Here is a 27,998-nt window from a genome sequence, read left to right as displayed (position 1 = left end):
CATATTTGAGCTTAAATGTCAGTTCTTCAGAATAGTCCTGACCTCCTGAAAGGTCAGCCTTCCCCCTATCCCCACACTGGCTCTTCTACTTCCAAAGCACTTAATTGTATACTGTATTTGTGTGACTTAAAAAAATTAATATTTGCTTACCTGACTAGATTGGAAGATTCCTGAGAATGAGTTTGTTCACACTAAATCCCTAGCAACCTGAAAAGAGCTTGGCCCATAGTAGGTGCTTAGTATGTTGTTCCAGAAAGAACAAAGGGGGTGGGCCGATTGCTGGGGAACGAGTTTGTTTCAAAGCCTTGGGATGCTGAACACTTACTAAGGGTCACCACTGGGATGGGCAGTTTCGGTACTTGGGAGATCATCAGGAAATAGCTGCTGAAATGAGTTGCTTTTTGATTTGAATGTTGAAGCCAGAACCTTCTGGATTTGAAATTTTTATTTCTCTCTGCAGCCTAAGGAGTCCCCTCTTCATTTAGCTGTTATCAACAACCACATCACGGTTGTAAACAGTTTATTAAGTGCACAGCATGATATTGACATCTTAAATCAGGTAAGCCAGGCAAATCAGAGCCTGGAGGGTCTCTTTTCTTAGTTTCAACACAGTGTGTGTTTGTGGGGAGTTTTGATTAAGTTCAAGGTACCTAAAAATTCCTGGGAGGAACATGAGCATCCTTTTTATCCTTTTCCTTCTGTAACTCTCACTCCATCTCCATGACCATACACATACTTTCGTCTTTCTCAGCCACACAACTGGAGTTCAGCCAGTGCATGATTAAATCCTTCATGTTTAACAGGCCCAGCATTTTTGATAGAAAAACAGTAGCTCAGAGCTAAATGGCCAGAGGCTCTTTAAATCAAAAGCCACTCCCCCAGAGTGAAATATTGTAATTGGCAGGGAGCCTTTCCCCCACAAGAAGGAAGCTTTGTTTCTATATTAAAGACAGTAAATGTGTCTTCTCTTTACCTAAAGGCATAAGAGCCCTCTTGGAATAAAAGAAAAATCACTCCAATTTCAGTCAACTGGAGCAGAATCAAATGACTCGTTAAAGTAATCCATCACTGGCTGGAAATGGGAATGCCGCAACGGAATGATGAAGGGAATGGGGGTGGGCACTGAATGAGCCTGCTCTCTGGGGCTCTTCTGGGGCTGGCCTGCACTCTTCCAGGATATGTAGGGGAGTGGGAAGAGGAGCCTTTCCGGGGTCCCGAGGCCAGATGAGACCTTCTGGCTGCCTCTTCCCAGAGAAGGCTCTGCGGTGCCCCTCCGGCTAGGGAGGAGCCATGGTGCAGTGGGCATGCCTGCCTGTCCTAATACACTGTGAAACCAGAGCGTTGACTCAGATCTCTGCAGTCTCCTCCAATTCCCACCTATGAGCTCAATTTTGCTCTGAGCTGAATGAAGATTTACCTGTACTTCTGTCCCTTCTCTCCTCCAGGGAACCTAGCCTCCTCCCCTGCCTTTACCTATCCCAAAAGTTTTTCTGGGGAAAAAACCAATCTCCTCTTGTTATTAAATATACTTATGTATTCAACTATGTTAATATCTAAAATCTTTCCCAATGGGCAAAATCTTTGCTAAACACAGAGGCAGAGCTTCGTGCTCACATGTGATATTGGTTTTGACAGAACTGGCTAGATGTACTCTAGGGAAGGAGTGTTTGTTAGGCTTGCTATCCTTTTTCAGAACCAGACTTCATCACTTTAATTTTTTTATTAGACCAAGAATACACATAAAAAATAGGAAATTTTATATTTTAAATATAAAATATGTATGTAAAATTAAAAATATAAACTAAAAAAAGTGATGTGTTTGAAGTCCCCAGCAAAGAAAGATAACTCTTCTTAATGTTTTAGTGCATTTCCTGCCTTCTAGACTTGTAGCAGTATTGTTAAAATGGGCTTTGTTGCATTTGATACATTCCATTTTCATCTGTTCCATGTTGGTACAGATCTTTGATAGGTTTGTCAGTATAAGTAATGTCTTGAATGACAAACACCTAGACACACTGCCATTTGAAGGTGAGTCTTTAAGAAATGCTTTTTGGGGCCGGGCATGGTGGCTTATGCCTGTAATCCCAACACTTTGGGAGGCTGAGGCGGGCGGATCACAAGGTCAGGAGTTTGAGACAAGCCTGGCCAATATAGTGAAACCCTGTCTCTACTAAAAAATGCAAAAAATTAGCTGGGTGCCTGTAATCCCAGCTACTTGGGAGACTGAGGCAGAAGAATTGCTTGAACCCAGGAGGTGGAGGTTGTAGTGAGCTGAGATCGCCACCACTGCACTCCAGCCTGGGCAACAGAGTAAGACTCCATCTCAAGAAAAAAAAAAAAAAGAAACACTTTTTGGAAGCCAGGTGTTTTGGGTCACACCTGTAATCCCAACACTTTGGGTGGCCAAGATAGGAGGATTGCCTGAGGCCAGGAGTTTGAAACCAGCCTGGGCAACATAGTGAGGCCTCATCGCTACAAAAAAAAAAAAAAAAAAAAAAAAAAATTAGTAGAGCCTGTAGTCTCAGCTACTCAGGAAACTGAGAAGGGAGGATTGCTTGAGCCCAGGAGTTCGAGGTTACAGTGAGCTACTATCATGCTACTGCATTCCAGTCTGAGTGACAGAGTAAGAAACTGTCTCTAAGAAAAAAATTAAAATATAAATAAATATATAAATGTTTTTTGGTAATATCCCCAGCATATTGGCCCTGTGCTCTGGTAGGAAGAGTAGTGGGCCACATGCCATTGCCCAGCTCTGTGAGTCTGGGGTAGTTGCTTCCCTTTCTGGTTAAGGAGTTGGGCTAGATCACATCAAAGGATCCTCTCTGCCCTAATATTTTAGAAATCTCTTCACATCTGCATTCCTTTTGGTGAGAGGTTAAGACGGGTGATTTTCTTGTGATTTCAGATATTTCTTTTGAAACTCTTATCCTCTTAATAGGAAAATGATTACTCCAGAAGGAAATTAGAAGTCTTGGACTCCTTTATACATTATAACGTAGAAAATTTAGAGAACAGAAATGCATTGAGAAGGCAATAAAAATAAACTCTAATCCCTTCATCTAGACCTTATCATTAGCATTTTTCTGTACTGTATTTTTGTCTCTTTCTCTATGTGTATTTTTCATTAAATCAAGCTCAACTAGATAGTATCATTTCCTAAAGTTTCAAATGTTATATCAAAAGCGTCTTTTATTTTTAAAAAATCTTCGAAATAATTTTTATTGTAGTAAAATACACATAAAATCCACCATTTTAACCATCTTAAGTGTACAGTTCAGCAGCATTAATTACATTCATTTGGTATAATATCACCACCATCCATCTTCAGAACATTTTTCATCTTCCCAAACTGAAATTTTATATCTATTAAATGGTAACTTCCCATTCCCTCCTCCTCCAGCTCCTGGGAACCACCATTCTACTTTCTGTCTCTATATATTTGACTACTTTAGGTACCTAATATTGAAATCATTTTTTAAAAAAATAATTTTTAATGGTTGCCTATTATTCCAATATATAGATGTATCATAATTTATCTAGTGAGTCTCCTTGTTAAACATGTAATTTCCTTTCAGTTTTTCACTATTGCAAATAATACTGCAATGAATGCCCCAGTATCCATTAAAAAATATATGACCTGTGTTTTCCCTTGAACCTAAATAGGATGGCTATACTTTCCATTTGTCTTTTCACCGTCCAAGTTTGTTCCCCTCCTTAATTTCATGGCAGAAGCAGCAAACCCCTCTGCATGTAGCTGCTGATCGTGGAAATGTGGAACTGGTGGAAACCCTGCTGAAGGCAGGCTGTGACTTGAAGGCTGTTGACAAGGTAAGTGCATGGACTTTACTCCATTCAGCTGAGATGGTTGCTAAGACCTTCCTGTTGGATGTCAGCCTTGAGCAGCGTTATTGGAATATCCTTTGTGAAATGGGCACAAACTGGAGAAACCATGCATCTTCATAGTCAGTAAAATACCCCAATTTTGGTTGAGCTATGTCAGTAAAAATTTTTACTCTGAAGAAAAAATATGTGTTTTTAAATTCAAATTCTGAAAAGATTATAGATTCATATGGTCCAAAAATAAAAGAATATAATTAGTAAGGGTTTAACAGTAAAAATTTCCCACCCACCCCTGTTCCTACTTGTCTGGTTACCATACTACCCTGCTTATATATATCCATTATTATAAATTATTTCTGTTCCTTCCAGAGTTTTTTATGCATATGCAAGCAAACATAAACACATTTTACTCTTATTCCCTTCCTCCTTCCTTTTTAGACACTGATGGCATGCCTATAACTAGTATACTGTTCTGCATTTAGCTTTTTTAGCATTATTAAGTGGAGATATTACTACATGGAGAGTTTCTTCATTCTTTTTTTTTTTAGAGCTGCATAGTATAGCGTGGCACAGACATATCACAACTTGTTCAGCTAGTCCTCACTTGATTGACATTTAAGTTGTTCCTAAGGTTTTGCTCTTATAAACATAGCTGCAATGAATGACTTTACATATGTCTAAACTTGTTTTTTTAAATTAAAAAATTTGTGGTAAAATACACATACATAAACACTGTCTTAACCATTTTTATGTGTATAGTTCAGTATGGTTAAGCATATTCACATTGTTATGCAATTGGTCTCCAAAACTTTCATCTTGCAAAAGTGAAACTTTATGCTTGTTCAATAACTTGCCATTTCTTCCTTCTCCCAGCCCCTGGGAACCACCATTCTACTTTCTGTTTCTATGAATTTGACCACTCCTAAGTACCTCATATAAGTGGAATCACATGGTATTTGCCTTTTTGTGACTGGCTTAGTTCACTTAGCATAACATCTTCAAGGTTTATCTATGTTGTAGCATGTGTCAGAATTTCATTTCTTTTCAAAGCTAAATAACATTTCATTGTATGTCTATACCACATTTTGTTCGTTCATTCATCCATCGATGGACATTTGGTTTGCGTCCACCTTTTGGCTATTGTGTAAACCTGTTTTTAAAGAAGGACAATTTTGTTTCTTTCAAGTGGTGCAGTAATGCAGGCTAAGCCTCCGGAGGGTTGTCAGAGAGCTGTGTTAGGTTCCAGCTTTACTGAATGTTATACAGGAGGTCCCTAGGTACAGCCCTGTCAGGTGCTCACGCAGGCCATATTACTTCAATCCTCACATTTCAGTGAGGTGGACAAAATCACTCCAGTTTTCAAGAGCAGATTGGAGAGATTCTGATGACATTGGGTCACACGCATAGTAAGAGGCAGAGCTGGCTTCAAACCCAAGTAGTGGCTGCTTTGTCATCTGGTGCTTTGCTACAACTGTCAGCAAAGATGACTGCTTCCGAAACTTGCAGTTTTCCCTTCCTTATTTTTACCCAACAGTTCAATAGCCAGCACTTCCGTAAGTCACAGTGCAAGCCTGAGTCCATCCTACTCTAGTTCAGAATCATCCATTTTACATGTGTAGGATCTAAAGTAGTTATATGTTATTTTACTTTTCTCTGTGTGTCAGTTTCTAAAATTAGGGTTTTTTGTTTTTTTTTTTCTGATCATAAAAAAAGTAACACAGACTGGCTGGGCGCGGTGGCTCACACCTGTAATCTCAGCACTTTGGGAGGCTGAGGCAGGCAGATCATGAGGTCAGGAGTTCGAGACCGGCCTGACCAACATGGTGAAACCCTGTCTCTACTAAAAATACACAAATCAGCCGGGCATGGTGGTGTGCAACTGTAATCCCAGCTACAGGGGGTGCTGAGGCAGAAGAATCACTTGAAACCAGAAGGCGGAGGTTGCAGTGAGCCGAGACCATGCCAGTGCACTCCAGTCTGGGTGAAAGAGCGAAACTCCGTCTGAAAAAAAAAAAAAAAAAAAAAGTAACACAGGCCCACTGTGGACAATTTAGAACACAGAAAAGCTTAAGGAGGAAAACACAACCCAGAATGTTATCACTTGTGTGGAATTCCACCACTTTCATCAGTTGTGCCTGGTTAATTTGGTTTAACATTTAGCCTTAGTATTTTCTAATGCTGTTGTTTTGTATTTTATTCTACTTTTTCATGAATACGTAATACCCCCAAAGCCATTCTGTGGGTACGAAATCTATAGCATTGGGCAGGGATTTATGTTGGGGTCCCTGCTGCTTAGTGGACTAGATATTCCAGTAAATACAGTCAATGCTACCATTTGACTTTGTTTTCAAAACAAGAGCTCACAGTTTACTGGGCCTCATGATTTGATTTTCCCAGATTTCCCTTCTTCTTTCTTTTCAAGGTCTGGCACATAGTTGGCACCCAATACATAGTTAATAAATGAATAAAAAATATCTTTTCTATTGGCTCCCACAATTTTTTTTTTTTTTTTTTTTTTTGCCAAAGAAAAGTGTTTCTAGGACCATGTTAGGGTCTGGTTAGGAAATAAGGAATCAAAGTTTGGTATAAATTTGACTTTCCCAGCCGCTTGTTCTCTGCTTGTCCTCTTGGCCTGAGGTGTCAGAAAGCTCTCAGAGAACCTTCTATCCACGCTACCTCCCAACCCCTAAGGGTAGAAGTGTTTGGATTTTCACTCCAGCATATATTCCTTAGGAAGATTTTCCTTTGAACTTGGAAACTCTGGCTCTCAGAATGCTGCCTTCTCAAAGCAGGCTAATTATAGTGATTCAAATGGCTCTGCAAGCCAGAATGTAGACAGCATACAATTAGAGGCTTGCTAAATGCCTGCAAAATGCAGTTCTTCCTAATTTCATTACTGTCTCTTTTGATTACAGGCTGATTACTTTCAGCCCTAATTTTCCTGCTCGCCTGGGTCTTAGTGCCTAGACTAAGAACCAAATCATTTATATTGGTGGGAATCGCACTTGTTGCAAATATCTAACCATGTAAGATAATACTTGGGATATATTTCTGGATCCATAAGGGTTCCTAAGATTGGAACTTTTCTTCTTGGGTCATTTCTGACCATTAATTTTAATTGTTTTCTGAGCAAATTCTTCATGGGTCATTTGAAAAGCAAATGAGAACCACCATCCTTTGCTCAGGGAAAAATATTTAGATGTTGAAGTGGTGCACTCTATGAAATCCAGAGGATTCTGCTTGCAAAGCTCTATGCCCTGGCTTTGAGCTCTGTCCATCTTGAGAAAAGTGTACCTTTTTGTAATTTGTCTAAGTTACCATGTGGGCTCCAGGCAGTTCATTCCCAAAATTATGTCCAGAACAGCCCTTGTTGATCATTCCGTTTGTTTAAGATTAAAACCTCTCACCCTTGGTGAGAGGCAGTATGGTATAATAGAAAAAAATTCTAGTTAGGGGTCCAGTGACCTATGAATTACCAGGGTTGCCATTATTGATATTATTCTTAATAAGATCCAGCCCTTTTCTGTCTTATTACTCAATGCTCCTCAAAACATGGCTTCTACTTCCTAGTCTAAAGTGGCTGTTCAGGCTCCTGCCATCATGTCAGCATTCCACTCAGGAGGGAGAAGAAAAGAAGGAAAATGCCATTCATCTCTCTTCTGTTTAAAGATACTTCCCAGAAGTTGCATGTCCCACTTCTATTTACAGACCATTGGCCAGAACTTAGGTCACATAACTAACTGCAAAAGAGGCTAGGAAATATTCAGGGTGGCACAGGTTCTAAAGGCTTTATATGCATTATCACATTTACCCCTGACCACTCCACTATGGGGTAGTTATAAAGACCCAAAGAAGCAAAGGACTGGCCTAAGTTTACCCAGCATGGGCTGGTAGAATCAAGATTTGAACCCAGGCCCCCTTGTTCCAAAACTAGAGCTCCTAATCACTAGGCCATATCACCTGAATTTTTTTTCTTTTTTAATTTTAGCAAGGAAAGACTGCCCTGGCTGTGGCCTCCAGGAGCAACCATAGCCTTGTGGTGGACATGCTCATTAAAGCAGAGAGATACTACGCCTGGAGAGAGGTAAGGAAGGACGATCCCAGCACAGCAGGGGCTTTCCTGGCAACACCCATCTTCTTACAGGGGCAATGGGGGGGTCTGTGCCATTCTTTGCTCTAATGAGCAGAGCTCTGGTCAGTACAATTATAACTGTCCCTTCTGTCTTGTGCTGCCCCCATTCGTGGAATGAACAGCTGCCTCTTCCTTTGTGGACACCAGACGTCAGAACTGAGAGCGCGTAGAGTTCACTAGGGCCAAGCGACATTGACCAGGCCAGCTATAATGGGCCTAGCGTGTGAGCCCCTGATGGGTGACGCCTGGTTGTTCCCTCTGTCCACAGTCTGGCCATGAGCTATTCCCAGTAGCACGAATGAGTGGTTAAAAAACTCCTTTGTGTGGCTCGGCAGTTTTCAACACACCGCTGTGCAGGCTTTCAGGCACTCAAGTATTCTGTGAGAGTCACGAAAACCTTATTCATCTAAGAACACAAAAAAACTTGTCTGTAAGTCATTCTTTTTGCTGTTCTTTTATTTTTATTTCCTGTGATATCTGCTACCCATGCAGCTTCTCAATAGACTGCCCTCCCCTGCAAGATTCAACTCTATGCCCTCAGGCAAGAATGGCACTGCCAGGCACCATTCTTGACTTATAGTGATGTGTTGTTTCCATTCTAGGCTGCATGGCTACCCCTGGCCCAATGTGTTAGCTCCAGAATTCAGGCCCTAATCACTTGGAGCCCACCCTGAGTTTCTACAAACCTGGATTGCTGTCCACCTGGCCAGTCTTGGGAAATTTCCCTTAAATCCTTAAAGCAAAAAGCATTTACTCATCTCCTTCTCTCTCACAATCCTGTTTAATTAGCTTGGTAGTCTTGATATATATGGATTCTTTTAAAGGTCACACTATCCTCCTTGCAACTTTTCTTGCCTGTAAAACAAAACAAAAAAAGTGCTTTGCTTGTAAAACTTTTTGTTTTAACAATTGGAACTCTGTTTCTTCTCTCCCATTCCTCATATTTCTATGTTCTTCCATCTCCTCCCTTTACCTCTTCCTCTTTTCCTATCCTCAGGCTCAATTTCTTAAATTATCATTGTATTTTATTGAAGACAACTTTGCCAAGTTCCATCTTTTCTCTTTCTCTTTAACTTGCTTTCACATTTTCTTTGGAAATAGAAATATTCATTGGTTCTATTTTTAATTCCTGATAGCTCTTTAAAAATCATTTTGGGTAGATAAGAATAAATTACTTTCCCACCAAATGAATATGCCCTCTTTCCTAATGAATCTTTAAGACATAAGAGTTAGGTATACTTTGAAAACCATATATAAAACATGAATATAGCTAAAGGAGACCCCCAGAAATGGTAAGAGTTGTTAACTCCGGTGACAATTGGGGTCCTGGGGTCTGGAGTGGGAGAAATACTTGTTTTTTAAGATACATCTTTAAATTTTTTTTAACCAAATGCATTTATTATTTTAAATTCTCTTTGTTCATTGAACAAGTTTATATCCTCGCCTAATATAAAATGGTTCCTAGTAAAAGGATTAAAGATATGATTTAAATTTCCTCTCTCATATCCATTTATCCATTAACCTAACCACCCAATCATCCATTATTAAATTCAGTGGTTCAGAGGCAAATGGGAGCTTCCTAAAACCTGGCTTATGTTATTTTAATTTCCACCAGTTCTGGCTCATGTTATTCCTGCAAATAGTTCAGTGTTTTGGCAGGCAAGCTATTTAATGCTTCACTGGCTGCTGAAAAAGACCTAGGCTTTCCAAATCTCCTGCCCTTTTCAATGGAAGCCTAAGGGACCACCCAATCCAATCCTGAAAGGCACAAACCATGTAAGTTTCTTGAAGAACTAAAAATGTTATCGCACAAAGATAGATGCAGAAGCATTTTGTGTTCTTCCCTTTCCCTTGTGACATTTAGGCTCTTGATCTTGTTGGATTCATCATTGTTTCAGGAGATGGAATGAGGAGAGAAGGACAAAGTGAAGTGGCCCACAGCTCCCAAGTTTGCTGGAGCTCCCCATCCTCAATCTTACTTCTTTTAGAATTCCTGGGAGCTAGGCACTGTGGAAGTAAAGCTGAGGCTGGGTTGGAGAAGACCCTGCTTTTTACAGTCTCTAAAACAATTATGGGTAATTCACACCTCCCATTCCTATTCCAACTTCTGTACACAAAGTTCAGATACTAGAGGAAGGTTTTGCCTTTCTTGGCCAAGCTTTCCGGGAGGAGCTTATTGCATTTCCCTTGTCGAGCTTCCTGGAGGAGGTTTCTGATGCTGTGAAGGATCCATGGTGGGGGCCCATCAAGTTCTTCTCATCAGTTTTTAAACCCAGGGTCCTAGACAGTTTTGGTTCATTTCCTGCCCCAGCCTGGATTCCCATCTTGTTGTCAAGAATATTTTCATTAAGATACACCTCTATTTAAGTGAAAGACAAAAATAGAAGTCACTATACATGAGAAAGGAAGTCCCAGACTTCTTGGTGGGCCGCGTGTCCTGCATGTCCTTAACTGATCTGCAAACTTCTGCAGGAGGATTACCTGGAGGCCTAGTGGCATAAGCACAGCATGCAGTTCTAGGAAGCAGTGATGCCTGCTTTCACTCAGTGATTTTCTCCAGTGTTTGTGGTTTGATTCTGCAGGACTCTGGTGGATTCTGCAGAAGGGACAAAAGGAACCTTTCAACAGTCAGAAAACAAGATGCCAATCTAGGCATAGTGCTGTTGGCCTGAGCCTGGCTATAGTGACTTTAAATGATGTCCACTCCTGTCCTCTCCACTCCCTTAGTCACCTCTTCCCCAAGCCCCAGCCTGAGCTAGGCTCCTAGTTAACTCTCCTTATGCTCACCAGAGAGCAGGATGAATGAGGGACCAGCTGTGGGGTCTTATTAAGGATACAGCCAATCTGGGCTCACCGAAGCTTCAATATGAGAACATCAAATACCCAAAAGAAGAAATGGGGGTATGGGTTCAAAGGAAGGCCGTTAAAGATGGTTTTGTTGTTGTGACACATCCTTTGCCAAGACAGCCTCTCTGTTTTCTCATTCTCTGTTCTAAGCAGCATGGGACACAATAGGCAAAATCCCTCACATTTCCTATGTCAGACAGACGGTACCCAAGCTTTTAATTTCAAGCATTTATTTCCATTTTGGATGGCAAAATATATATATATATGATCCAGTGACAGGAGGCATTGAAAACATAGTCTCGGTTACCACCTTACTAGTTATGTTTGAAAAACATATATACTCTGAAATAAGGTAATAAGTAGAACATGTCTGAAATCTTCTGATACAATTATTTTCACTTTAGGAGCATCATGAGAGCATCAGGGACCCGTCAACAGGCTTTACTCTGACATTCAAGCAAGATCACAGTCTGGAGACCAGACACATTCGCACGCTTCTCTGGGACCTGGCTTACCATCAGCTGAAGGCCAATGAGTGGCAGAGGCTGGCCCGTTCGTGGAACTTTACAGATGACCAGATTAGAGCCATTGAGGAGCAGTGGTCGGGTGAGTACAGACTAGATGATGTGGGCAGGAGGAATTCACTGTTAGGAACAGCAGTGCCTCCTGGTGTGAGGTCTTCCAAGGAAGTGTGTGGCACTCACAATAAGCTGCAGTCTTCAAGGGGCCCAGGAATAGGGACAGTTAGCTTAGGTCCACACCAGTGATTTGGGCATTAAGATTTGCAGAAAGTGAACACTCGTGGTCTGCAGTAAACTGAAGTTTGCAAAGGATGATTATGTGTATTGAGCCATATCAGACATGTGGCATTTAGCCTAGAGAGACAGTAAGATTCCCAACTGGACGGTCACTAAGGAAGCAAGCAAGGATTTAACAGTTGGTGTGTCAGTGGGAAGCCAATCTGATTTCTATGTTCCTTGAGACTGTCCTGGGGTGAATGGGTTCATTCTGTAATCAACAGGCTCGCTGTTTAAGTCTGCGCTCCAGAAAGAGGAATTCCTTAAACCAGGTGGGTGTGGGAGAAAGGGTTGTTGTAGGACACTGCCTTAGGGGAGACTTGGCTGTGCCGTGAGCGACACGGGGAATACAGACTCAGAGGGCTTTCTTGGCTAGATGATTCCAAGCAATGGAATCATTTCAGCTGGACTCAAACTGTCATAATTAGTGAAGTCAGGTCAGCTAGATTCCTTAATTTTGTTTTTTGTGGTTAGACGAAAACCTAGGAAACACAGAAAGTTTACTTGGCATTAATCAACTAATTAGCTTTGAAAACAATGAAGCAAACATGTTTCTTGGCAAAGTTTTCTATTCAGAGCACTGCCCTCTCATGGACATCCTAAGACGAGAAGGTGTCCTTGCTCAGGGGTCGATTTGTATTAGGGATTGCTGGGAACTGGGGATGGCAGAAGCACAGTCTGTGAGCACACACTATTTATACCACATACAAGTAAATTATGAGACTTTGTATTGCACATTCTTAGGATACATTTTCATGTGAAAAATAGAAGATAATGTATTGAAAACATTAAATACTAACTAGTTTCTAACTAGAAAAATTTTTTTATTGTTAAGATTTCTTTTTTGTCATTAATTAGGCTTATAGTGTTCTGTGAAGTCTTTAGGAAAATTGAGTTGCCTCCTGGAACTCTAACTTGACCTAAAGAGATGACTTGAAAATATAGTGTATCTTCAGAGTACTTGCCAGCAGGATAAGGGGGATTTTAAAGTGTTTCGATGGAACCTTTATGGAGGGCCTGGAGTGTTTATTTCTGCTGGATGAGGGATAGATACATCAGCTCTCTAAGCCATGCATGTTTGATGGAGTTTATAATCTAGTTGGCACAATAACAATGACATTTGCAATTCAATTATATTGTGATCCAGGGTAAGGTTACTGGCACTGGGGAGTTTGTGGGCTTTTGATCAAAGGAGTGACAGACTCATGATGGTATTTAAGAAAAATTAGTTTGTCAAGAGCAAGATTAGGAAAGGAACAGAGGACTTGTCCAGGAGTACATTCTGTAAGTATGCAGTTCCCTCTCCCTGAAATGCCCGCTTCTCCATATCAGTCTGTCCAGTGAACTTCTCCCTCACCCCTGCAGAGCTCAGGCCCTTCCCTTGCACAGCATGTCTGCTCCTGCACACTCTCTCTCAGAGCAAGGAGCCTGTAGTGAAGTCCTGTTGGGAACCACAGAGGCTTTGTGGCTCCCTATCCCAGTACTTCCCCCAACACCTCTCTAGGCTGAGATATGCAGTGAGTATTTATCAAATGAATAATCCTGGCCCAGGGATGCAAACTTCCCTCAGAGTAGCTTCCTTGAGACTGGAGTGGCAGAATGAATTGTGCATGCTTGCTGCTCAGAGTGGGGAATATGGAGCAGCAGTGGCAGCAGCACCCGGGAGTTTGTTAGATGCATGGATTCTTACCCCAGACCTACTGAATCCAAACTTGCATTTTAGTAAGATACCCAGGTGAAATAAGCACTGTTGAGTTTGAAGAGCACTGGTCTATGAGAAGTTGCATATTTCATTAAAATTGTTCCCCCTGGGCAGGCACCACAGCTGTCCTCTCTCTTGTACACTCCTTTGGGTGTGTGCCAAGCATAGCAGGTGCATAGCACAGGCTGGAGGGAAAGCAAATGCTGGTCATCATAAAGCAGCACAGCGAGGGCAACTGGAAGGGCTTTTTTCGAAGAGGAACAGGCAAGCAAACAGTCATTCAGAAAGTTTAGTTGGAACTGAGATCACAATGGAAAGAGATAGCAGCTCGTGGTGTTTTACCTCGGACCTCTTGTGCTTGGCACAGGAAATGAAAGCTTCCGTGAACATGGCCACAGGGCTCTGCTTATCTGGCTACACGGGACCCTGATGACTCAGGGTGACCCGGCCAAGCAACTGTATGAAGAGCTGGTACACGCAGGTTTCCCAAAACTAGCTGGTAAGTGACAGTTTCAACAACAGAAATTCTTTCTCCCTTAAAATTTCAGGAAGCAGTCTACAGAAATATCATCCTGACCAGCTACAGCCCCAGCGTGGTGTTAGCTGTGGCTCACACGGAGTATGGAACTATGGAAGGGGCTTGTAAGCTGTCAGCAGCTTCTCCTTTGGGGAATGACCCAGTCAATACTGGTTACTCATTAGCCCGGCAGTTCTGTGTCATCCCCCTACTCGGCATTTGAAAAAGTGTGGTGGGAGTGTTTTTGTTTATGTGTATGTGTGGTGGGGGCAGGTGGGGTGGGGCAGAAGTGCTAAACTATCCCATACAGTTATAGGATTGTTCTCCACGACTAAGAGTTGTCTTGCTCAAAATGCCATTTTACCCCTGTTGATTAACTGCAGGTTAGTGTATTTGAAAATGTTATCTCTAGGTAGAACAAAAAGAGCAGACAGGCTATTACTTTGCCACCTGAGGTTATTGCTAAAAATCAGTCTGCCAAAATCACTGACCATATTGTCAGGAAAGATCCTTTAAAAACTTATCAATAAATTAGGCGGTGTTGTAGCTCTCATGTAATAACAAGCATTCAAGCAAAATACAGGAACATCTGCCATTATTTTCACTGAAGCAGTTTTACCTGGAGCAAGAAGATAAATGAGTGAACACCGACTGATCCAATAGTTTCCAGCAGTAGTAGGTACAAGGAACAATGTGTGGATACTTACCTTCCATCACATGATCTCATAATATTGGAGTTTTTCCCTCAACTTTAACCCTGTTCCCATTGGCCCCGAGAATACTCGCCAGTGGTGCTTGCAGCATTAACCCTGAAAAAACTTTGCCATGAATTATCTTGTTTTTATTATTATTTTTGGATCGCTCTAGTATATTGACTTTGGAAACAAAAGATATCATTCTACTTATAGCATTCTGGTTTTACTAGTGGTATTTCCATTTACAAAATATGGAAATTCTTGATCATTGAAAATGTCAAGTCCTAGAAAATGTAGCATTCCTATATGTGATGTTAACATCGTTCTCAAACAATTGTTGGCCAAAGATTCATTCCATGAATCCAATTTTTCAGAAATTGATGATTCGGATGATTCAGACTATTCTGATGTTAGTTCTGTTTAGAAATAACTCCAAGAAGTTTTTATATTTGTTTTTCACAATGAAAATCAGATTTGCTTCAGCCTCAAAGAGCGTGTTTATGTAAAATTGAAGAAGTGCTGGCAGTGAGCAGCACTTTTTTTTTCTAAATGGGAAAAGGGTTAAATGTATTCTTCCTATGAAAGAGGTTCCATAAGAACTCTTAGAGAAGATGAAGATGCAGTCCACTGAACTGGCTAAGGGTATGTGTTCTGACGCAAGGCTGTGTGAGCTCACTCTTGAACTCCAAAGCTGACTGACTGGTTGTAAACCTCGAGCAAGTTCTATGACCTTCCTGTGGCAACCTTCTCATTTATTAACTAGGAAAGAAAATAAAAATGTTTACTTCAAAGGGCTGTTGTGGGATTTAATGAATAATAGTGCCTGGTAGACAATCAGTGCTTTAAAAATTTCAGGTATTCATAAATGTTATCTTATTTTTTCCAGAAAAGACTCGTCATTTCAAAAGCAAAACTGACTCAAACTCCAAGAAATGTGTAGTTTCATAAATGCCTAAAGAAATTGTATTTACATGATTTTCCACTCAGCATTCAGTTCTTTTAATGCCATAAATTTCTTCTAGCAGTAGCACTGATTTTCAACTATGATGATGGTGGTGACAGGGAACTCTAACAGATGAAAGAAGAGTAATACCATGATACTTTTCAACCACTAAAAAGTCAAATATAGTTTTTTTGCTGAGGGCAAGTTGTGATTTTCCCATTTCTATCATTTGATGTAATCCATGTAATAAGATAATCTAGGACGGTTTTGTATGTCATGTTTTTTTAAAAAACTCATGGGAGCAGCATCATGGTACAGTAAAAAAACAACGGTTTTTTTATAATAGACAAATATGGTTTTGAACTTGGTTTTGCCAAATATTAGATGTGAACCTTTGGGCATGTTAATGTTGTTTACGTTCTTAGATCTTCAGTTTCCTTCTCTATAAACTAGGAGAGATGTCTATTTAATCCATAGGGTTGGAATGAAGATGAAGGGAAAATGCCTGTGTAGCCTCATGCCCATAGTACGGAAATCAACTGCTATTTCTCTTTCAGTAAGAGAAACTGGGTTTGGAATTTATAGTCATTGTTGACTTTAAATCACACATTTTATGTAATATATTACTTAGGAAAGACCAGAAGTATGTACACCATTTTTTTTTTTTACATCTCTTGGTGATGTAATTACAGATGATTATTTTCTTTGTACTTTTGGGTACATTCCATTCTTTTTTTCACAAAGAACATGCATTATTTTTGTAATCTAAGAGTTATGAAATAAATGTAAAATTGAGTATCAGTTTGTGTCAGTTTATGTGCACCTATTCATTGGAATTTAAGACTCTCCATTCTCAGATTCTGACTCTAAATTTACAAGGCACATACTAAAACCATAAGCAATTTCAATCCAGTTATTCTATCATGAATTTATAGTTTTAGGTCTTTGTCTCATACTGATTATAAATGGCCCACTTAATCTTATGAATGTTTAAAACAGGTAATAGATTCACATGATTCCAAAACGTTTTTCAAAAACATATTGAGAAGTATTGTCCCATCTGTTCTTCAGTATGGCCAGTTTCCACTGACCTCTCTTTCTCTATCACTGCTCCCCACCAGATTGGGGTAACCTCTTTATGCAAAAATAAACAAATATGAATATATACTATAACTGTGTCAAGTGTTAAACTGTTGAATTTACATTAACTTAGGCCAACACTAATTGCTTGGTGCTTTAGACAACATACATTTCTAGAGCTTAAAGCTTAAAAATATGTTTATAATATTCTTAATCACAACATTCATAATATTCACTTCAGTTTGTCCATATTGTTTTGGCTTGGATACTGAAAACCATTCCTAGTTGTAGTCTAGATTCCTCAAAAAGTAGAGCTTGTCTAAGACCGAAGTTTGTGTGCAACAACTTTTTCAGAAGTGTACATCCGGGGAAGGAGCGGAGGAGAAAGGGGAGTTGTCTAGGGAGGAGGGAGAGCAAGAACAAAGCGAATTACCTAAGTGGCCATCACTTGGTACAAGCATAACTGATTATTTAATCTTGGGCTACTCTATTCCGAGAGACATGATATACTAATGCATCTCAGGACAATTCATACAGGGAGAAGGAAGGAAGAATTGGTCTGTTTACCACAATGCCAAGTATTAATTCTGGGTTGCATGAGTGGGCTCCCCAGTGGAGCCTGCACTATCCTGACTCAACTGGGAGTGAACAGGGAAGCCCGGGAAGAGCACACACACGGAAAGGGCACGAGATGAGGTGCTGGTGGTTTGTGTTCATGAAAAGCTTGCTGAAGACCATGAGGGGTGGAGCTGTTTACCACAATGGTAGCTGGGCCAGAATCCAGAACAAGTGTTGTGTAAATATCTAATACCCTTTAAGAAACAGCCTAGTAATTCAGAAAGGCCTTAGGATTCTATTTGCCTATCTCACATTTATTCTCTGATGTCCTGTGAACAATGTGAGGCAGCAAGAAAACCTATTTCCTATAATAAAAATTAGTGCAGAGAACTTATATTCAAATTAGAAGAGGCTTCAGATGATTCACTCCATCCACTCTGTTAAAAGAGATGGAAATTGAGGTCCTGGACAAACTCTTTAGAACCTGTTAATTTTTATGTATAAGTACTGTGAAATAGTAGGTAGATTTTATTCTTATTTCACAGATGAGGATCCAGAGATTCATTTAATTGTCTGGCCCAGACAATCAGTCAGCAATGAAACCATTAGAAGCCAAGTCTTGTTCACCTAAATCAGTTCTGCCCAGATGGTTTCTTTGTATTGGCCAGCCATTGAAAAATTTCTGCCCAGGCCTAGGTTTGCTGAGTTGCTCAGGGCTACGCCACCACAGAACAGTGTTTAGATGTTCGGGGAGAACAAGGTAGGTTCAGTGCTGCAGAGTTTCAAATAAGGCGAGAAAGAACACCAGAAACAGGCTCATTCTAACAGGAAATTTCTGATACTTCTGTAACTCTAGTGCTAGTATTACAAATGTTTTCCCTTTTGGCATTAAAAAATGATTCATAGGTGTTGCCGTTTCCGTCTATTTTCAACTGTTAGAGTCCTGGAAAAATGAAGACTAACATGTTAAAGCCACAAAAAACGGGGCCGCGCGTGGTGGCTCATGCCTGTAATTCCAGCACTTTGGGAGGCTCAGGCGGGCGGATCACTTGAGGTCAGGAATTCGGGACCAGCCTGGCCAACATGATGAAACTTTGTCTCTACTAAAAAAAGATACAAAAATTAGCCGGGCATGGTGGCTGGCACTTGTAATCCCAGATACTTGGGAGGCTGGGGCAGGAGAATTGCTTGAACGTGGGAGGAGGAGGCAGTGAGCCGAGGTCACACCATTGCATTCCAACCTGGGTGACAGAGCGAGACTCTGTCTCAAAAAAACAAAACAAAACAAAAAATCATTATTACACTTGGTCTTTTTTAAATTAAAAATAAAAATATCCTAGTTTCCACTAGTTCTAATACTTTGTTTTTAGTAAGGTTCCCTCTCAACACTTTGAGTGAATTACAGCTGTGTAATATTGGAAATGATTTAGTGTTTTATAAATAGTGAAAATAAATTTATATATTTTGATGCTGTAATCAGCAACAGGCTAAACATATTAAAGAAATAAAGTCCAGTTTCTTTTTTAATTTAAAAAAGTTTTACTTAATTGTTTAAATAAAAAATAACATTAAAATAATTTCTACATATAGTTACAAAGCATGGTAGAGCTTGAAAAAGCCTCTTGTAATTTTGAACAGATGAACATGATGTCTCCATGATGTTCTAACAATATGGAAAAGTTAAAACCAAAAGACTTCTAACCCTTGGTAAGACCAGAGGGATTAAAAGACCCCACTATGGACATATTCACTTTAGTCAACCACTTTTATGGAATGAACACTTGTGAGAGACTGGGTGTGAGCTGATCTGGTTCCAAGTGATCTGGAAGCTGAGGTACTACTTTCAGGATGAATGGTCCGGGGATATTTTGCTGCAGTTGCTTGAGGAATGGTTTGCTGAAAAGACAAAATTCTGCTTTAATAATATCCCAAGATTATGTATACTATGTATCATTTCATCATCTATCATCTATAATTTAACCCAATAAACATTTGTTAAGATCCAGTAGAAAGAAGCAATGAGTGGAGTGAAGCAGCTGTTAATTAGATGAGGCCTTTGTCTGTAAGGAACCCCTACCCAGTCTGACTGACGTGTTCAACACCCACAGTGTAATATCAGAGCTATATCCACAAGGCCCATTAAGAAAGCCACGGCAGCCATTCCTCCAACAGGGCCAAGTGGAATCTTGTAATGTGTACAGAGGCTTTGTAAACAGAGAGAAACTCTGTGGTGTTTGGAAGAGGGGTCAGCCCTGAGTCCTCCCCTCATTCCATCCAACTTCCTTCTCTCTACTTGACTGTTAGTATGTGGATGTGATTATCTCACAATCCCAGGGGCACACAGAAGCCCTCAGGATGCAGTCTGGTCCTTGCTTTAAACCAGAGCCCTCATATTTAACCTGGTTCACCTGGGAGCAGACTAAAACTTTTATGCACATCACCTCAGAGCTCAAAGGAACACCTCAGACATGAGCACTGAGTCATTAAAGTCAGGACACACGTGACTCACTCAACACATATAATATGCATGTAATACATGTAAGTACACACTATGTATACAAGTACACATTTACATGTAAACATATGAACAATATGTATCAGTACAAGGCTTTTCCCTATTAAACCCGATAAAGCTTCTTAGTAGCCAGCAGTGGGATTTGTTATCAAGTTCTCAGTCCACATCACTGACTAGGACATGTCAATTTCTATTAGGGTCTTCCACTTAGAAAATCGTTGTTAAAATAGTTTAAGTAAAATTACATGTATTCGGTCAAAACATTCACTATGTATTTAAAAAACTCCAAGCTGTAGTTTTTGCTTAAAAAAAGAATGAAACTTCTTAAAAACAAAAGATCCTATCAGATTCCGTTTTAAAAAGAACAGAACTCCTTTTTAAAGAAAAATAACTTCTTTTCTTAAAGTATCTTATAAAAATGTTTATTTGTACATAAACAACTGGATAACCATTATAAATAGGAGATACTCTTGCAACAGATAAGAAATTTTAGTTGCCAGTCACCTAATTAGTTGCCAGCCACTAACCTGAGCCTGCCAAAAAGGCTTTCTCCTTGAGGAGGATGGGCAAGAGGAACTGTAGAAATAAAGTAGCCACTGAAATTATGATACACAAAATATGACAGAGAATGAAGTGGCCCTAGAAGCATGCAGTTATCCAGCAGATGAGGCTACAGTGTCACAAATCGCATCCTTGGTTTTTTAGTAATAACTATTTCTGGTAGATTTAGATCTTGATTCCCAGGGTGAAAAGAAATACAGTACAAATGACTGCCACTGTGTCTGTTACATAATCCAGGCAGCTGATGGCTATCTGGTTCATATGCAGTTAGTGGGTAAGAAATGCACATACTGAATAAAGGGAGGGCAGCATGGGAGATAAGTATCAGAAACAAGGGTTCTAAATGTTTAGTACTTTGATTTTTCTTCTGTAAAATATGAATTCCCATCATTACTACAAAACAAAAGGTTGTCTAATAAAAAATAAACACACATGTGCTCTCTTTACACCTTCTTTACCTCACAAATGGACAGTCTCTCACCATCTCTATACATTTTCTACATCTGAAAAAACAGAAGTGGGTTTATTTCTCATTTTTGATAACTTGTCTTCCATATTCAAAAATATATAGAAAAGTCTTCTACGAACTTTCAGAGTCTGTCCAACTTATGAAATATGAAACCTAAGATAATCCTAAAATAAATCCTCTGTCATCTCCATGTCTCTATCTGGACTTGGTGCTTCTATTTCCAGCCTTCCACCTTGCTAAGGTCCCACTTCACCTGAAGTTCAGTTCAAATCAATCCAGCTTGTCTTCATTTAATCATCTAGTGCCCAGCTAGTACTCGGGAAAAAAGGATTTAAAATCATTCCATATATTTTTTTTTGCTAATACTTAGAAAGTACACAGGAATGTTGTCCGATGCTGAGAATTTATAGAGGGCATTCTCTTTTAAAATCAATCCCTGAAATCAGCTGGGTGTGGTGGCAGGTGCCTGTAATCCCAGCTACTCGGGAGGCTGAGGCAGGAGAATTGTTTGAACCCAGGGGGCGGAGATTGCAGTGCACCAACATTGCGCCATTGCACTCTATCTAGCCTGGGAGACAAGAGAGAAACTCCGTCTCAAAAAAAAAAAAAAAAAAAAAAAAAGAAAAATAAATCCTTGTTTTTCTTTAGGGATGTTCTTATCACTCTTATTATACTTTTTGAGATAATTGTTGATTCGTACACATTTGTAGGAAATAATTCAGAGATATCTCATGTATCTTTTTCTAGTAACTTTCAGTAAGTTAAATTTGCTTATGGTTTTATAGTTTATAAAATGCCTTAATACACCTCGTTTAATTTTCACATTATCTCATTTAATCTTGAATCCTAACAATAACCCAAGGAGCTATTTTTATTAACCCCATTTTACAGAAGAGAAAGTGGAGACTCAAATATTTTACTTGATTTGTATATATCACAAAGCCAATAAGTAGCAAAGCTGAAGCACTAACTCGGGTTTTAAAATTTTTGCTTCAAATTCAATGCACCTTCTTTATATCACATGCATTTATTGCAAGTTGAATTTTGTTAAACTAAAAACATGCTGACAATTGTACTGAAAAAAGGGGAAGACTTTTTTAAAAAAAGGACCAAAAATTAAAAACTATAAATGTAGGGGAGTTTTCTTGTAATAAAATATCTGCTACATGAGCAGCTAGTGAGTGAACAATTTTTGTCTCTTTTTAAACTGATAATAAAGCATTTACATATTTTACTCTTTTGACCACAAACACACTGGATCACTTTTAGTATTTTATAATTTTTACAGTTTGGAAGAAATGATGTTTCTGAAATTAATTTCCCAACAGCAGAAAAGTAGATTTATAGCAGTATATATATTTAAAAAAAAAAACAAACTGTATCAGGAAAAGGCAGAACAAGTACCAGTCATTATAAATTTTTATCTTCTCAACATGTTATGTAAGTGTTTACTAGTCTATGAACTCTCAGGAAAAAGACTTTTTGACAAAAGGTCATCAAATGTGGACTCACCACTGTGACTGGATGATGTTTTTCCACAACAACTGAGCTCATGGGAGGAGAAACTCCCATTATAGCTAAACTGCTGCTAATTCTATTTTTTGAAGCAAAATCACATCTTCCTGTGATCCGGGCTGTAATAGTTCTTCCTGCTTTCTGTTGTGCAGAGGTTACAACTCTTGGCACATACTAAGAAGAAAAAAAAATAAAAGAAGTAACAAGGTGGCAGAAAATCCACAGCAAAATCTATTGATTCCATAAATTATGAAGAATACACAGGCATTTAAAATAATTGTATGTTCAACCAAATTTAACATGGAAAAAACAAAATCACAAGACAAAAAGCAAAAAAAAACTGAACACCCCAAAATATCCCTTTAACCTGAGTATGCCAACAATTTTATAAGATTTTAGAAACTTAAAAAACCAACTTTTTTTTTTTGAAATGATAGATTTATAGGAAGACACAGAGATCATATTGAAAAGTACTGTGTGCTCTTCACCCAGTTTCCTGCCATGGTTACATCTGACATAATTAGAATATAACAAAGTCAAAACCAGGAAGCTCACCATGAGATAATGCCTGTGTACAGATCTCTGTCATTTTATCACCTAAGTTCCCGTTAACTATCACTCAATCAAGATACAGAATACTCATCACCACGAAGATCTCCCTCGTGTCACCCTTGACAGTCATATCCATCTCTCTGTTCCTTCCCCAACCATCCTTAACCTCTGGCAACCATTAATCTGTTTTATGGACTCTTTGATCCTTAAGCATAATTAATATTATCATTACACATATGCTTCTGTGTTCTGCCTTTTTTTCCTTCTCATTTTATTAATATACTTTTTTTCACAAGGTAATACAGAGACCTGCTATAGTTCTTAATGAGATGGTTTTTATACCAACATACTACTTTGTCTTTTTCTATTACATTTAGCACATTTTGCAAAAGAAAAATCCTCTTTTGAGAGTTACTTCTGTATAATAAAAATATATTGCAAACAATGGAACGATCATATCAAAAAGTATTATCAGCTTTTATAGCTTTTGCTGCTTATTGCTGGATGATACTCCAGAAAAATATTTACAGCAGGAATAACACGTAAGTGGACTATTTTTCCACTGTCAATCAATTACACAGCCGCCTGTTTAAGTCTGAGGTGAAATCTACTATTCAAGTTGTGGTTCTTTATTAATGTTTCATATTTGTATTCCATTTTGTCAACTATTCATCTTATTTGCTAAGAATTGAAAGGATATTAATATTTAAATTTAATAGTTCCTGACGAGTACTAAACTCATTTAATAATTATAGATACTTATCTCAGAGTGTAAACAATTTCCCCATTTCATGTATTTGTCTTAATTTTCAATGCACATCCATTTTTTTAAGTTGTGGTTAATCCTGTCATTAATTTCCTCTTGCTTCCATGATGAAACCAAAACCAGCTTTGGACAGCTGAGGTAGTTATATTCTTATAACATTTACTTATTTTGGCTTAACTTATTAAAACATTTGAAATTCCAGTGTGAAGTATTAATCTAAATTCATTTTTTCTCTAAACAGTTTTTCCAAAGGCATTTATTATCAATCTTTTCCCGATTATTATAGTTCGTCTGTGATTCTCCATATAGCTGCATCTAGCTACACACAGTCACAGCTGTATATTGAAATGGGAAGAGAGTGGGCTTCAGGAGAGATGTCTCTGGGAAAATTAAAATGACAGAGTATTGATGTTTTTGGAAGACCCTATGGAAAATAGCATTCAGTGGGGTTTTGTAATCCTTGGAGAGTTTGGAAATAATTCACTATAGTTGGATAGAAAACCGAAGATAAAAATGAAGCAATTAATTCTAAGAACAAAACATTATACCAGAAAGGAAATGTAGTCATAGTACACATTCATGGCTTAGCTATATTAGTAATCATAAATGATTTAATCTGAAATGGGAATATCTTAACATACAGGGAGGATAAGAAAAGTGAAGAGAGAGAGAAGGAATAAGGTGGCATCAGGAGGCCAAGTACTCTTATCTGTAATAAGTTAACAGATAATGTTTGAAATTAATAAATGTAGAAATAATGATATAAACATACTATTTAGGAAAAAATGGAAACAGAAGAAACAGCTAACAGAGTTAGGGAGAGGGATTTAGAAGACTGTTTCTCACTATAGTCCTTGTAAAAATGATTTGGCTTTTTAAACCATAAACTTCTATGGATCTTATGAAATTGAAAAACTAAATCTCAGATTTAAAAATATTTACAAATATGTTTTTGTGGACTAAATTCATGCTTCTGGCCTGAGGGGAACTTTGTCCTATTACTTATTACAATAAGGGACAAAAAAGATTTTACAAACTCCTGAAGATGCTTAAATGCTATTTCAAAATAGAAAACTAATTGCTGGCAGGAATATTCTTTGCCAAAATGTGGAAATAAGTACAATTGAGTTTGTAACTTTCCTCCTGCCCAATCACGCTTGAGGGGTGTCCTCTCAGTAGCCATGATTCTCACCTGGAGCTTCAGGTGTGAATGAAAAACTAGAGAAGTCTGGACTGAAGAAAATTAGAGTAGCAGGAAAAATGCTCATAGATGATAAGCTTCATTCAACCCAGCTCAGAATTGCTTTAGAATGCCTTCAATAATTTGAAAATATATACTCCTGTAAATAAAATGACTTCTAAAAGACTTCTAAAAGAAATCTCTATACGCTCATTGAATTAAATAGAAGTTGTCTTAAATGGCTCACATGTTTACTGTCGGCTGCTTGTTTTCAGATGGTTTGTCACTTGTACTTGTTAATGTTTAATGTATTAAAAATTGTATAAATTGATGAAAAAGAGTTGAAAACGCATAAGGACAATTTAGAAATAATTCATAAAGATAAATTATTAGAAAAAAGTTGCTACTAATCAGGGGGAGGAAAGAAAAACCTAGAAGGATTCTCTAATCAGATTGTTTGGAAAGTTTTGTTAGGTTCATGCTTTACAGAAACTGAAATTGGAGATCATAGAAAATATATTGGGTGTGGTTTATATTAAAAAGATGACAATTACAATCTTTGACCCCACATTCAGTTTGGCTCCACATTTAAAACCAGCAAATTAATACATATTTATGTTTTAGGATAAAATAATGTATTAGGTATGTATCATTCGCTGCAAATTAAATGACCACTTACTGGTACCAATCATGTTGGAGTTCATTAAATTTATCAGCTTAGCTGACTTTAAAAAATGCTATAAAAATAAAAATTCTAGCATTTTAAGCCACATCAACATAAGCAACAAAATTGAAAGGAGTAAGAAAAAAATGAAATGACATTAAAAACAGTATTTGTAGCTTAATATTTGACAGAGAGACAGTACAGATCATTGGTTAAGAGTAAGAGGTCTAAATCAGATTTTCAAAGTCTGAATTCCAAATCAGTTACTAATCGTGTCCTTAGGCAAGTTGCATACTCTCTAAGCCTCAATTTCTTCATTTATAAAATGGAGAACGCAGTACCAACTCCCTAATGATACCCTTTCACTTTCTATTCGAATGAAGAGGAAAATTAGAAGAGAAACTTTACTAAAGGTCTTTACCAAATAGCTTTAAAATTCAGTGAAAAATATTTCCCCTCAATTATTCCAATTGAAGTTAGAAAAAGAATAAAATGCCATCTACTGTTCAACTTTATGAACTGCAATATGCTTGCTTGTATAACTGTCCAGCCTTTTTTGAAAAATGGTTTCCACCATGAAATTCTGATATTGTCTTTAACATACTGAGGATGTCTGCATTAAAGAAAATCATTTTAATATTATTATTTTTTAAATAATTTTATTTAAATTTAAATAATATTTTTTTAATAATAATATTTTAAAATAAGATATTATTTTATTAGCATGGTAATCTTCCATTCTCCATTTATTTGTTTGCTAATTCTCTGTACTTTCTGGACCTATCTCCTTTTAGCTACTGGAAATACCAAGAAAAACTGAAAAAAATTTTTGAATGTTCATAGGAAGCCTCTGTGATTAAAATGACAAGAAAGATAACCAAGCCAGGATTGCAAATCTCTCTCTTCTTTTCCTATTCCCAACAATGATGGTTTCACAGTAAGTTAGCCAACTACTGGATTTATTCCTACTTTTGTTATCAAGTTTCTTTTAAAAACAAAAACACATATTTGAGATAAATCTGAGTATTTCAACTATATAAGGAAGGAAGAAAACTAAGATTATACTTAGAGATAGATTTAATTGTGATTCTCTTTTCTCCCTGGCCCTAAAGGCCACTTACTTATGTGACTGAAATGGAGTGTGTATCTGTTTTTGAAGAAGTGGATATAGTGGGATGAGGCAGATGGGGAAGGGCTGTCTACAGAATATTATGGTTTTCAGGTTTCAAAGACTTCAACACTATCTCCGATGACCAGATTATTCGAAAAGTTAGCAATAAAAAGGGTGCTAAGCAAACTCATTCATTCAGTTCTTCCCATACATATTCAGGTTTACATATAAATGCAGATGTACCCGTGAAGTTACATTTTAGGAAGAGAATTTTGAAAAATCTAGCTCCGCGTGTGTTAACTGCATATGCAAGATGAATGAGAAACCAGAACATAAACACAGTGAGTGAATGTTTAAATGAGGTCATCTGTGCAGGATCACACTTCAAAATGTGTAATCATGGAAAACAAACACAGCTGAAAATATGTCAGAGTTGAATTTTAGTGTTTTATTTCTTTTTTTTTTTTTTTTTTTTGAGACAGAGTCTCACTCTGTCACCCAGGCTGGAGTGCAATGGCATGATCTTGGCTCAATCTCTGCCTCCCGGGTTCAAGTGATCCTTCCACCTCGGCCTCCTGAGTAGCTGGGATTACAGGCGCATGCCACCACGCCCGGCTAATTTTTTTGTATTTTTGTAGAGACAGGGTTTCACCACATTGGCCAGCGTGGTCTCAATCTCCTGACCTTGTGATCCACCTGCCTCGGCCTCCCAGAGTGCTGGGATTACAGGCGTGAGCCACTGTGCTCGGCCAATGTCTTATTTCTAAGTCACAGCTCCCCCACATAAATTTCTCTTAGCCATGTGCTAGATATTTTTCAAACTCTTTGTGTTAATAATTGGTAAATAACTGATCTCAATGTATTTTCTCCCAAAGTTAGTAGCTCTCGAAAGGTAAAAATTCAAACCTGTTAGAATACTAAAGGTGACCACTTGTCTGTCTCAATACCTCCTTTAGCTACAGACAGCCGTCCAGAGCAATGGCACCTTCTGATGGCCTGCCAAGGGAATTTTAAGACCTAAAACTTATTCTGCCTCTTCTTTCCTCTTATGTAAGTGGTTAGGAGTTGGGGAGAAGAGGAAGACAAGCAAATCACAATCATCTCAGGAGCTTTATAAAACTATACATGCCTTTATACCAGATCCACACCACAGCAGGAAAGAAGTTAACAGTGTCTTTTTTTTTTTTTTGAGACAGTCTCGCTGTGTCGCCCAGGCTGAAGTGCAGTGGCGTGATCTCGGCTCACTGCAACCTCTGCCTCCCTGGTTCAAGCAATTCTATGCCTCAGCCTCCCAAGTAGCTGGGATTACAGGTGCCCACCACCATGCCTGGCTAATTTTTTATATTTTTAGTAGAGACAGGATTTCACCATCTTGGCCAGGCTGGTCTTGAACTCCTGACCTCGTGATCCACCCTCTTCAGCCTCCCAAAGTGTTGGGATTACAGGCATGAGCCGCCGCGCCTGGCTTTTTTTTAAACTAACTAACTAATCACTGCTAGCTCTGCACAGGTGAGTCTGATAAGCTTGGCTTGCATCTGTACTCCACCCTTACTT

General features: G+C 38.6%; 2 protein-coding genes across 8 annotated transcripts in view; one reads left to right on the top strand and one right to left on the bottom strand.

The window, feature by feature from the left end:
• ANKDD1B (ankyrin repeat and death domain containing 1B) overlaps window positions 1–18,379 on the top strand; it is a 56,378-nt gene extending 37,999 nt beyond the window's left edge. Inside the window, exons 10-15 of the mRNA XM_054685041.2 lie at window positions 461–559; window positions 3,730–3,828; window positions 7,829–7,924; window positions 11,224–11,425; window positions 13,686–13,817; window positions 15,417–18,379. Coding sequence (XP_054541016.1) covers window positions 461–559; window positions 3,730–3,828; window positions 7,829–7,924; window positions 11,224–11,425; window positions 13,686–13,817; window positions 15,417–15,478 — 690 coding nt within the window. The 3' untranslated portion in view covers window positions 15,479–18,379. The remainder of the gene's footprint in view (window positions 1–460; window positions 560–3,729; window positions 3,829–7,828; window positions 7,925–11,223; window positions 11,426–13,685; window positions 13,818–15,416) is intronic.
• A 247-nt stretch (window positions 18,380–18,626) lies between these two features.
• POC5 (POC5 centriolar protein) overlaps window positions 18,627–27,998 on the bottom strand; it is a 43,675-nt gene continuing 34,303 nt past the window's right edge. For 3 of the 7 annotated variants that reach the window (XM_001147458.7, XM_016953122.4, XM_016953120.4), the window contains 2 exons: window positions 22,169–22,345; window positions 18,627–19,007 (listed from right to left, as the gene is read on the bottom strand). In XM_001147458.7, coding sequence (XP_001147458.2) covers window positions 18,864–19,007; window positions 22,169–22,345 — 321 coding nt within the window. In that variant the 3' untranslated portion in view covers window positions 18,627–18,863. Of the gene's footprint in view, window positions 19,008–20,645; window positions 20,691–22,168; window positions 22,346–27,998 lie in introns of all 7 variants that reach the window. The other 4 variants (XM_016953123.4, XM_063810358.1, XM_009448994.4 and 1 more) reach the window with 2 other exon arrangements.

This window comes from Pan troglodytes, chromosome 4, assembly GCF_028858775.2.
Source record: "Pan troglodytes isolate AG18354 chromosome 4, NHGRI_mPanTro3-v2.0_pri, whole genome shotgun sequence".
NCBI lineage: Eukaryota > Metazoa > Chordata > Mammalia > Primates > Hominidae > Pan > Pan troglodytes.
Note: the sequence above shows the minus strand (reverse complement) of the source record. Positions and strands in the feature narration are given on the sequence as shown.